Source organism: Lepidochelys kempii, chromosome 22 (genome assembly GCF_965140265.1).
Source record: "Lepidochelys kempii isolate rLepKem1 chromosome 22, rLepKem1.hap2, whole genome shotgun sequence".
NCBI lineage: Eukaryota > Metazoa > Chordata > Testudines > Cheloniidae > Lepidochelys > Lepidochelys kempii.
Window position 1 is genome coordinate 2,178,643 of NC_133277.1, and position 11,545 is coordinate 2,190,187.

The following is an 11,545-nucleotide window of genomic DNA, read 5'->3' on the forward strand; positions in this document are numbered from 1 at the left end:
CCATTTTCAGATGAAGTGACCAGTACTGCACTCAATACCCAGATGGTGCTGCACCACCGATTTATATACGGTCATTGCAATAGTTTTGCTATTATTCTCCAGCCTATTTCCTATGCATCCTAACATCTTGTTTGCTTTATTGACTGCAGCGTCTCACTGAGCAGAAGTCTCCGTTCAGCTGTCCTAAATGACACCCACATCCTTTTTCTGAGTTGATACAGTGACATAAAATAAGGTGTACAAATAGTTTATTGTTTTCCTTCCGATATGCATTACTTTGCCTTTATCCAGGGAATGGACATCATGGCTAGTTAGGTTCCCCTATATTCCCCTACAGTTGCTTCCTCATCGCCCCCCCCCCATTTCCAGAACATTCATTCTTACACGTGCGTGCACACACACCCCATTCAAAGGGCATTAAGGTTACTAAATCAAGCACTCAAAAGTTAGGAAATGCCAGAATTAAGGTTCCTGATGCAATCTTAATTTAGTCCCCCTGTATGTCTGCATTATGGGACAGCCTTAATTACAATTAATTGGTTCCAACTATTTCTCTCCACCAGAACTCAGAGAATGGTGATAGGTAACTGCTCCTCCTCCCTAAAGGTGGGATTCCACAAGGATCCATACTATCCCACTCTCCTTCAATAGCTACAGGAGAGCACGGAGAGCCGCCATGGGCTCAGCTGCCCCAGGATGCCATTGACACTCTACTACCTACCTCGACGGACGGAATCACCACCACTCCTCAAGTGTCAGAATTCCGACAGGAAATGAGCTCCCCTATGAAGAGCAGCTGGCCCATGTTGAACCTAGACACGTCTGAATCAATGGTGACAAGAAAGAGGAAACACTTTGAAGAGCTAGCCAAAATGTTGTTGCTACCTTCTATAGAAAGCGCACAGCTCCGATTTGTCAGCGTGGTGGGAAGTCTTGGGGTCCTGTTTGACTCCTCACTAATGTCAGGTGACCAGGTAGCATCAGTTTCCAAAAGTGTCTTGTGAACAGAGTTCCATGCATTTGTGACCTCCAAGCAAAGTTACTTTAATTCCAAGTGCCTTTCCAGGGGCAACTGGGACTAACTGAACAAAGATACTGGGAGTGGGGGGAGACTGAGACTCAGATGGGGATCCCAGAGGGAGAGAGTAGGGCTGGCCAAAGACACTGGGACTTGGATGAGAAGCCTGAGGAGTGGGACAGGATAGGCAAGGAGAATGGAACTGGGGTATGAAGCAAATGGTGGGGAAGAGACAGGACTGGAGTAAGGACAAGTTGGAGTGGATAGGGCCGAAGAGTCTATGACCACAAAGCACACTCCCCCTCCAGAGCCAGGAATGAAATCCAAGATTCCTGAGTCACCACTCCTCTGCAGACAGCAAATATCTGTGAAATCCTGTGTGTCCTGTGAAAAGTGTGTGTCTCATTCTCCTTGAATGTTAATCGACATAGATGATTTACTATTGCCTTCAATTACTCCACTAACTTAAGGGGCATTGGTCTCTTTGATGGAGCTAAAGGTTCCAACCCTGCTGACCCGAGTCAGGAATGGCAGCCACTTTAAAATTCATAGTTTTAGAATTTAAGGACAGACGGGACCATTGGATCATCTAGGCTGTCCTATATTTCACAGGCCATTAATTTCCACCTAGATACCCCTATGTTAAGCCCAGAGACTTTAGCCTTCTGAGGACTGAAACGTTTTAGTTTAAACCATGTGCCACAGGGACAGAACAGAGAAATCAAGGCAGGTAATGTAATGCCAGAGACCCCCGCAGTAAAAGGAATTGATTAGGTGAGAGATGGCCAAATGCTCCCTGCAGGCAAACCACCTCCCATGTTGTAGAGAGGAAAGCGAAAAATCTTCAAGTCTCTGCCGAACAAAGAACATGCTGCACAGGAAACTGCTGTGGCGGCAGGGAAACCTCCTGGTGGCCACATTTGAGAAACGGTGCTCTAGACTCACAAAGCTGTGGAGTGTCCACCACAAACACTCAGAATCATTTAAGGCCAGATTTAAGCACTGTTTCTCTGAGTAGTTTTTTTTCATACCTCTAGCATTCCCGAAGGGCACATCTACACTGCAGCTGGGAGGGTGCTTCCCAGCCTGGGCAGACCGATGCACTAAACTCCTTTAAGCAAGGAGACAAGCCCCTAATCGTGGGCTCCAGTGACACAATGGGTTAGCGCACAGTACTTATGGGGGGAGGGACAGCTCAGTGGTCTGAGCATTGGCCTGCTAAACCCAGGGTTGTGAGTTCAATCCTTGAGGGGGCCATTTAGGGATCTGGGGCAAAAATTGGGGATTGGTGCTGTTTGAGCAGGGGGTGGGACTAGATGACCTCCTGAGGTCCCTTCCAACCCTGAGATTCTGTGATTCTAACTCTGCTCAAGCCAGCATGCTAAAAATAGAAATGTGGCTGTGGTGACTCAAGCTAGCCACCCAAGTGCAATTGCACCTGACCCCTGGGTACGTGTGTGGGCATCCAGCACACACAGCTGAAGGGAAAAAAGCCAGTCAATCAGCAGTACAAAAGCAGCTGGTCAATCAGAGTGGAACAAAAATTTAAGTGGGGTAGCAATACGGTTCCCCTTGGAAGCTGGCGCCCAGAGCAACTGTCCTGCTCGCCTGCCCCTAGAACCAGCCCTGCAGGTAGGTTCACTTTTTCCTCTGGACAGATGATTTTCATTCCCCTCCCTTTAACCTTCAGACCCCTTTCTAAATACATACCCCCACCTTTCTAGACTCAGTGTTCCTCGACCCTAGCCCCACCCCCACGCTTTCATTTGCCCCCTAATGCTGATGCAAGAGAAGGAGGGCACCAGCTTTCTCCTGTGAGCTGCCTCCTGGCTGGCGCACTCTGCAACAGGACAAAACACACACACTGCAGCTACCCACCACATGCCATCACCAGCGGGCTGCACAAGGGACACAGCAACAGCGGGAGAGGCTAAGAAAAATGCCAGTATAGAAGAGGCCTCTAGAACCAGAGAAACGGAGTCACCTGGCAGCTGTCCAGCAGCTGAACCCGCCCTCGCTCTCGTGTTTCGAGGCATGGGGGTAGGAGAGGCTGGCAGGCTGCACCAAGCACGGTGACTCCCCAGCCAAGCAATGGAACACAGGGCTGGCAATAGTATCACAGTAGGGGAAGGGTCACTCCTGATCACTCCTGAGGGTCCAAGGTAAGCTATTAACACCTCCACCACCGTTTGCTCATGTAAATACATAACCCTTGTAAACTGGCATCATTTGGACAAATAATTGCAATATCATAAGTGTCTGTCATTGGGATCCATCCAGCTAGGCTTCCCCTTCTGGGTTACTTCCCACACCCATTGCCCCTTTGAGGGAACGTTACCCAGGAAGCACCAGAGATGCATTCAGAGGAGCCAATATTTTTCCCTTCATTTCAGTCTGGTTCACCTGCCCCACACACTAATCTGTGGTGCAGAAATGTCAAATCTGCAGCCAGGTGAAGAACGAGCTCTGACTCCCGATGTACAAAAGCCAGGTTCACTAAATGAGGGACGTGTTTTGAGCTTCCTCTGCCTTTTTTCCCCCCCCCGGTACAGGCTGAACTATATGGCACATATCACACTCGATCGAGCTGCAGTGCTGCCCATTTCCAAGAGTTTACTATGCTTAATGCATAAAATCAGTTGGACACTGGATTGAAACCCAGTACAAAAGCCCAACACATGTGAGGAGAGTCACATACTGTAAGGCCAGAAGGGACCACTGTGATCATCCAGTGTGAGCTGTTTAACACAGGCCACAGAACTTCCCCACAATAATTCCTTTTGAATTAGGACAGATCTTAAAAACGCATCCAGGCTTGATTTATAAATTGCCAGTGTCCACCACAACTCTTAGTAACCACTGGAACAACTTAATTACCCTCAACATTAAAAATCTGCACCTTATTTCCAGTCTACATTTGTCTAGCTTCGACTTCCAGCCACTAAATCACATTAGACCTTTCTCTGGTAGACTGAGGAGCCCATTATCAAAAATATATATTCCCTATATCCATACTTACAGACTGTGATCAAGTCACCCATTAACCTTCTCTTTGTTAGACTGAAGAAGCTCCCTCTATTTAGGTTATCACAATAAGGCAGGTTTTCTAATCCTTTAATCATTCTAATGGCTCTTCTCTGAACCCTCTCCATTTATCAACAACCTTCTTGAACTATTGACACTGGATCTGGACATAGTGTTCAAGTATAGTCACACCAGCGTCAAATTGAGAGGAGTGTCCTTTCTTCCTACATCTCTGCAGTTTAAAGGCCAACAGGGATATTTTAGAAAGCCATAGAAAAGCAAGAATTAAGGTGCCCAAAAGCTTGTTGCTACTCTCCATCATTCAGACTGCATTATGGTTAGTTAGTTCTTGAAGGCCCACTCAGAGTGTTTGAGTGACTGTTGTGGATGATACTCCTTGGCAACAGGTTTGAGTGAGTTAGCAACATTTATGCTGCTTTGCTATGAAAGCCTGTGGCACACACATGTCCCATAGTCAGATGGCCTTACTAGCAATCAGAGCGTAACCAAGGTCAATTACATCCATTAGATGTATTTATTTCTATGGTGCTTATCCCCGTAGTGTTGGAGCTCCTCATATTTATTAATGTGACAATAATGCAGCCTTCCAGACTGCCAGTGTGCCTTGGCCCTGAGCAGGGGAGGGAGGGGAAAACAAAAACAAACAAAAGAAACCCACCTCTGTAGCTGAGAGGAAAGTGCTGTCTCCATGGCCCAGTCACTCACTAGCAGCAATGGGCCCAGTAGAGCTGAATGAATAATCAATACTCTGATTTGGTTGCCAAAAATCAAAAACCAAAACCAAACATTTTGAAATGGAATATTGAAACAATTTGTTTCAAAAATGTCAAAATAAAGCATTTTCCCTCAAAACTCTTAGTTGAATTCAACCCAAATTCACAAATAGTTGTGTTGCCCTGAAAAAGTGCATTTTTTACTATTTGCCAAAAGATTTCGCCCGGGGACAACTGATAGTATTCAGTATTGGGTCCCAGTCCAACAGGAGCTGAACCAAGACAACCCACTTGTTATGCACAGGCAGCCAGCCAGCCAGCCACGACAGACCACACGTTTGGTATGGTGATGCCAGCATGAAAGGCTCCATAGCTTTCTACCTACTTACACACTGAACCATTAACACACCATGTAATTACGTACCGTACGTATGTATGTGACAGATTCTAACCACTCGAATGCATACTTACCTCTGTCCTTGCTTTCTAAGCCCTGGTCTACACTGGGGGGCTACACAGCCAATAGCATAGCTGCAGTCGGCGGATCTTAGGTCGACTTACCCGGCCGTGAGGACGGCGGCGAGTCGACGGCTGCAGCTCCCCCGTCGACTCCGCTTCTGCCTCTCACAAGCTGGAGTTCCGGAGTCAACGGGGAGCGTGTTTGGGGATCAATTTATTGCGTCTAGACAAAACGCGGTGAATTGATCCCCGATAGATCAATCACTACCTGCCGATCCAGTGAGTAGTGAAGACCTGCCCTTAGGGACATTACAGTACATTACCATACACCAGATTTCATGACCATCCAGATACCATGGTGATGGGCACAATGAGATGATCTACTGTTTCTTTAAAATTGCAGCAAGAAGTCAGGCTAGGTCAAGTGAGATGAGTGAGGGGTAGCTGGTAAGAGTCTCAGTAGAAGCTTTAAACTAAAGCAGAGCAAGACAAAAGTTGCTTTGGGAATAATGCTTCTCTTTATTGCAAAAGGGCTCCTTGCTCAGTGCTAGAAGAAAGCAATACTTTCCACGATTCTTCAGCGATCTTGTGTCTATCATGTGACAATGCCAGATTCCATGCCAATGAGGCACAAGCCACTATGCTCCCAGAAGTGATGACTCAGTATTTATACTAATAGCCGTAATGGGAACTGAAAGGTTCCAAGCCCTCGTTATGTAGAAAAAGTCACGCAGACGCTAGGACAGTCAGGTTTGTAAACAGGGTGTAAGGGAATTATCTACACTCAACCGAATGGGAACTGCACCACCACTCCGTGTGCTGCTTTGAGAGTTCATCAAAAATTACAAGGCTTCCACGGCCCGCCCCCATCTACATTTCCAAAAAGAGAGACAATATCAAAAATGGAATGTAAAAAGAGAAGACAGAAGCCCTGTGAACATTCTATTTGTGGGGACCAAGTCTCTCTCTGGAAGATCTTTGCCTATCTGGCTCAAGAGGAGTTTTCCCCCTCCCAGCCCTGCCCAATTAGAAAGGGAAATGAAAGCTGCAGACATCCATTTCTATCTCTGTAGCCCCACTAATCTTCTCATTTTCAGAGCAGGGCAGACTGAAGCCCCCTACAGAGCCTGAAGCTTAGGCCAACAAAGCCCTGAGAATTCTTCAGAGATTGGAATGCAACTCAGCAGACTAACAAGGCACCCCCTGACATATGGGCTCCATCTTCCCATACAACACAGCACAGCAATGCCCAGGGGAAGAACCTTTCTTGTAGCCAAAGACGAGAGGCCTGGGCAGGGGAGAACTAGCTATAAGAGGAGAACGGCTACAGATGAGTTGTATTTTCCTTTCAGTGTCCTGAAAAAGCCAGATAAGCTTCACTCTCACGGTTTAGTTGATATAGGAGATAAAGTGAACCTGCCTTTTACCTGTAATCTTGGCACTTTACCAGGGGGGCATCAAGTGACAGGCTTTTACAAAGCACTCTCATGAACTGCAGCGATACAATATAGCATTATAGGAAATATCGTACTACGACCATGGATACTAATGTCACTTAAAAGCCAAAGGTATGGAGTAAATGAAATACGTTTGAAGTAGAACAGGATATCTGCCGCAAACCACCCCAACAGAAGTCCCCAAAGTTTACTCTTTTATCTGAACAGAGTAACAACTGGAAGACAGGTACATTAATGTGGACAGCAAGCAGTGCAAATTATTGTATGCAAATAGACATACGGTCCAGCGAAAGCAAATCAGAGAAAACGGAGGCTGACAGTCTCTAAGATCAGCTCTGTCACTCATGTGACATTGTCAAGTCCCTTGCTAGTTGTGCCTCAGTTTCCCCATTTTTAAAATGAGCCTATTAATACTCTTTCTGCTGCAAGATTTATTAATTAGGCAATAAACTGTGGTCCTTGGATTAAATAGGAAGCATGAAATATTAAGAGCCCATGCATAACATACTACACCCTGTTCTTTGCTTCTGCTGATATATAAACCTCTGAAGTTGAACAAAGCAAACATTTTATGAGAAGTGTTATTTCACATTTAGTTTCACTGGATTTGCAGATTTTAAAGAGCCACAAAAATAATCTTAAAAACATTTGTTTCATTGCTGGCCACCAGCATTATGTTGGGGTTTCCATAGCCACACAGGGACTATCTACACAGTGACACTCAGTGCAAGTCTACACTTAAAATGCTGCAGCTGCACCACTGTAGCCTTTTAATGAAGATGGTCTACGCCGACAGGAGAGAGCTCTCCCACTGGCATAGTTAATCCACCTCCCTGAGAGGCAGTAGCTATGTCCATGGGATTTTTCACACCCCCAAGTGACATGGTTCTACCGATATAGGTCTGTAGTGTAGAGCCAACCTCAGAAAAATTAATCCAAATTAATTAAACCTGTGATCATGTAGAATCATAGAATATCAGGGTTGGAAGGGACTTCAGGAGGTCATCTAGTCCAACCCCCTGCTCAAAAGCAGGACCAATCCCCAATTAAATCATCCCAGCCAGGGCTTTGTCAAGCCTGACCTTAAAAATATCTAAGGAAGGAGATTCCACCACCTCCCTAGGTAACGCATTCCAGTGTTTCACCACCCTCCTAGTGAAAAAGTTTTTCCTAATATCCAACCTAAACCTCCCCCACTGCAACTTGAGACCATTACTCCTCATTCTGTCATCTGGTTCCACTGAGAACAGTCTAGATCAGGGGTGGGCAAACTACAGCCCGTGGGACTGTCCTGCCCAGCCCCTGAGCTCCCGACTGGGGAGGCTAGTCCCCAGCCCCTCCCCCACTGCCCCCCCCTCCCCCGCAGCCACACCACCGCACGGGCAACACGGCTTGCGCCCACCCACCTCCCAGGCTTTCAAATAAGTCCTGTCCTGCCACTCTGAGCGGCCTGGTAAGGGTAAGGGCACGGGGGGGAGGGCAGGAGGTCCTGGGGTGCAGTCAGAGGACAGTTGGATGGGGCAGAGGTTCAGGGGGGCGGTCAGGAGACAGGGAGCAGGGGGGGTTGGATAGGGTGTGGGGTCCCGGGGGTGGGCGGTCAGGGGACAAGGAGTGGGGGGGGGGGTTGGATGGGTCAGGGATTCTGAGGGGGGCAGTCAGGGGGCGGGAAGTGGGAGGGGGCAGATAGGGGGCAGGGGCCAGGCTGTTTGGGGAGGCACAGCCCTCCATACCGTTTCGCAACCCCGATGTGGCCCTCGGGCCAAAAAGTTTGCCCACCCCTGGTCTAGATCCATCCTCTTTGGAACCCCCTTTCAGGTAGTTGAAAGCAGCTATCAAATCCCCCCTCATTCTTCTCTTCTGCAGACTAAATAATCCCATTCCCTCAGCCTCTCCTCATAAGTCATGTGCCCCAGCCCCCTGATCATTTTTGTTGCCCTCCACTGGACGCTTTCCAATTTTTCCACATCCTTCTTGTTGTGTGGAGCCAAAATCTGGATACAGTACTCCAGATGAGGCCTCACCAATGCCATCAATCAATTCTGAAATGAGTGTCCTAAGGAGTTTAATGCAGTTTAACTAATCCACTTCAAATGCACAGTTTTAGGATATGTCTACACTTAAAACGCTACAGTGGCACAGCTGCACTTCTGTAGCACTTCAGTATAGACACCACCTGCGCCCCACAGGAGAGCTTCTCCCATCAGCGTAGGTAATTCACCTTCACGAGAGGTGACAGCTGATGGACAAATTCTTCCATTGAGCATAGCTACGTCTCTGAGGGGTGTGCATTTTTCACACCCCTGAGCGACAGACCTGGGTTAACCTTTTTAGTGGCCTATGTTAATTTGGATGAACTCTCCTGAGTGTAGACATACCCTAAATACCCCTGCTTCTGCCCCAAAACCCACGCAATGTTGGTCCACAAAGATACACCAGCAAGTTGCCCAGCAACTTGCCGCGGGAATTGGCGTAGACTTGGGGCAATCCATTGCTCACCATGAAATATAACAGGTGCCAACCAAGTAGGAGGAGAAAGTCCACAAATGATAAAATATACCACCCAGGGCACTTTCTGATCTGGATGATCTCCTTGTTTCAGTGACAAAGCGTCAGATGCCAGAGGGCTTGTGCATGGGGCAGGACCTGGAGTTTGTGACAGACACAATAAACTCAAGAGCCGGGAGCGCTCCTCCATCCGCACGTCTGCCAGCAAAAAAATCAACCCTGAGCAGCAGCTCAGCTCTGCGCCCCCAGCTCTTCCATGCTACCCCGCGCCCACTCCAGCCCTGGGCTCCCCCTCCTGCTCTCCCGTGCCACCCCGCGCCCACTCCAGCCCTGGGCTCTCCCTCCTGCTCTCCCGTGCCACCCCGCGCCCACTCCAGCCCTGGGCTCCCCCTCCTGCTCTCCCGTGCCACCCCACGCCCACTCCAGCCCTGGGCTCCCCCTCCTGCTCTCCCGTGCCACCCCGCGCCCACTCCAGCCCTGGGCTCCCCCTCCTGCTCTCCCGTGCCACCCCGCGCCCACTCCAGCCCTGGGCTCCCCCTCCTGCTCTCCCGTGCCACCCCGCGCCCACTCCAGCCCTGGGCTCCCCCTCCTGCTCTCCCGTGCCACCCCGCGCCCACTCCAGCCCTGGGCTCCCCCTCCTGCTCTCCCGTGCCACCCCGCGCCCACTCCAGCCCTGGGCTCCCCCTCCTGCTCTCCCGTGCCACCCCGCGCCCACTCCAGCCCTGGGCTCCCCCTCCTGCTCTCCCGTGCCACCCCGCGCCCACTCCAGCCCTGGGCTCCCCCTCCTGCTCTCCCGTGCCACCCCGCGCCCACTCCAGCCCTGGGCTCCCCCTCCTGCTCTCCCGTGCCACCCCGCGCCCACTCCAGCCCTGGGCTCCCCCTCCTGCTCTCCCGTGCCACCCCACGCCCACTCCAGCCCTGGGCTCCCCCTCCTGCTCTCCCGTGCCACCCCGCGCCCACTCCAGCCCTGGGCTCCCCCTCCTGCTCTCCCGTGCCACCCCGCGCCCACTCCAGCCCTGGGCTCCCCCTCCTGCTCTCCCGTGCCACCCCGCGCCCACTCCAGCCCTGGGCTCCCCCTCCTGCTCTCCCGTGCCACCCCGCGCCCACTCCAGCCCTGGGCTCCCCCTCCTGCTCTCCCGTGCCACCCCGCGCCCACTCCAGCCCTGGGCTCCCCCTAGAACTGCCATGTCCTCTCCCTGGCGCCCCGCTAGTCCAGCCCAGTCTTTCTGGAGCAGACAGTGCCACGGTTTGTGGGCAGATGAACCGGCTACGAGGCTCGGCGGAAGGACCAGCCCCGCTCGCCCGCCGGAGTCCCCACGGGCGGTGCCCCGGCCCGGCCGGGCATCGCAGCGCCGCTGGTGCCCTGCAGCCGGCCCGGCTCTTACCAGCTGTCCCGGGGCAGAGCCCGGATGACGCGAATCCCGGGAGCCAGCGAGGATCTCATGGTGCCGGGCGCGGGGAGCGGCGAGCTCGGCTGCAGGCCCGCAGGGCGCTGCCATTTAAATGCCCCGCTGGAGGCCGGACGCCGGGCACATGCTGCTGGGTCAGCCCCGTTCCCCGCCCCGCCGGTCACATGCTGCGGCCGCGGCGGGGCCCGGTTCGGGTCCCCGCCTCCTGCGTCCCGGCTCCGCTCCAGGGCCCGCCCGGCGCTGTGTGCTGGGGCTGCGGCTCGGCGCTCCTCCCTGCCCGCATCCCTGCGCCTCCCCGTGCGCCCCCTCCCCGCCCGCATCCGCCGTGCGCCCTCCCCGCGCCTCCCCCTGCGCCTCCCCTCCTCCCATCCGCCGTGCGCCCCTCCCTGCGCCCCCTCCCGTGCGCCCCTCCCCTCCCGCCTCTGCCCCCCTCCCTGCGCCCCCTCCCCGCCCGCATCCGCCGTGCGCCCTCCCCGCGCCTCCCCCTGCGCCTCCCCTCCTCCCATCCGCCCTGCGCCCCTCCCCGCGCCCCCTCCCGTGCGCCCCTCCCCTCCCGCCTCTGCCCCCCTCCCTGCGCCCCCTCCCCGCCCGCATCCGCCGTGCGCCCTCCCCGCGCCTCCCCGCGCCTCCCCCTGCGCCTCCCCTCCTCCCATCCGCCGTGCGCCCCTCCCTGCGCCCCCTCCCCGTGCGCCCCTCCCCTCCCGCCTCTGCCCCCTCCCTGCGCCCCCTCCCCGCCCGCATCCGCCGTGCGCCCTCCCCGCGCCTCCCCTCCCGCCTCCCATCCGCCGTTCGCCCTCCCCGCGCCTCCCCCTGCGCCTCCCCTCCTCCCATCCGCCGTGCGCCCCTCCCTGCGCCCCCTCCCCGCGCCTCCCCTCCCGCCTCCCATCCGCCGTGCGCCCCGCCCTGCGCCCCCTCCCCGTGCGCCCTCCCCGCCCGCAT

At 53.1% G+C, this 11,545-nt stretch overlaps 1 protein-coding gene across 1 annotated transcript in view; it reads right to left on the reverse strand.

The window, feature by feature from the left end:
- SLC37A2 (solute carrier family 37 member 2) overlaps nucleotides 1-10,926 on the reverse strand; it is a 59,577-nt gene extending 48,651 nt beyond the window's left edge. The window contains 2 exon segments of the mRNA XM_073320785.1: nucleotides 10,583-10,824; nucleotides 10,827-10,926. Coding sequence (XP_073176886.1) covers nucleotides 10,583-10,824; nucleotides 10,827-10,889 — 305 coding nt within the window. The 5' untranslated portion in view covers nucleotides 10,890-10,926.
- Nucleotides 10,927-11,545: the final 619 nt, after the last annotated feature.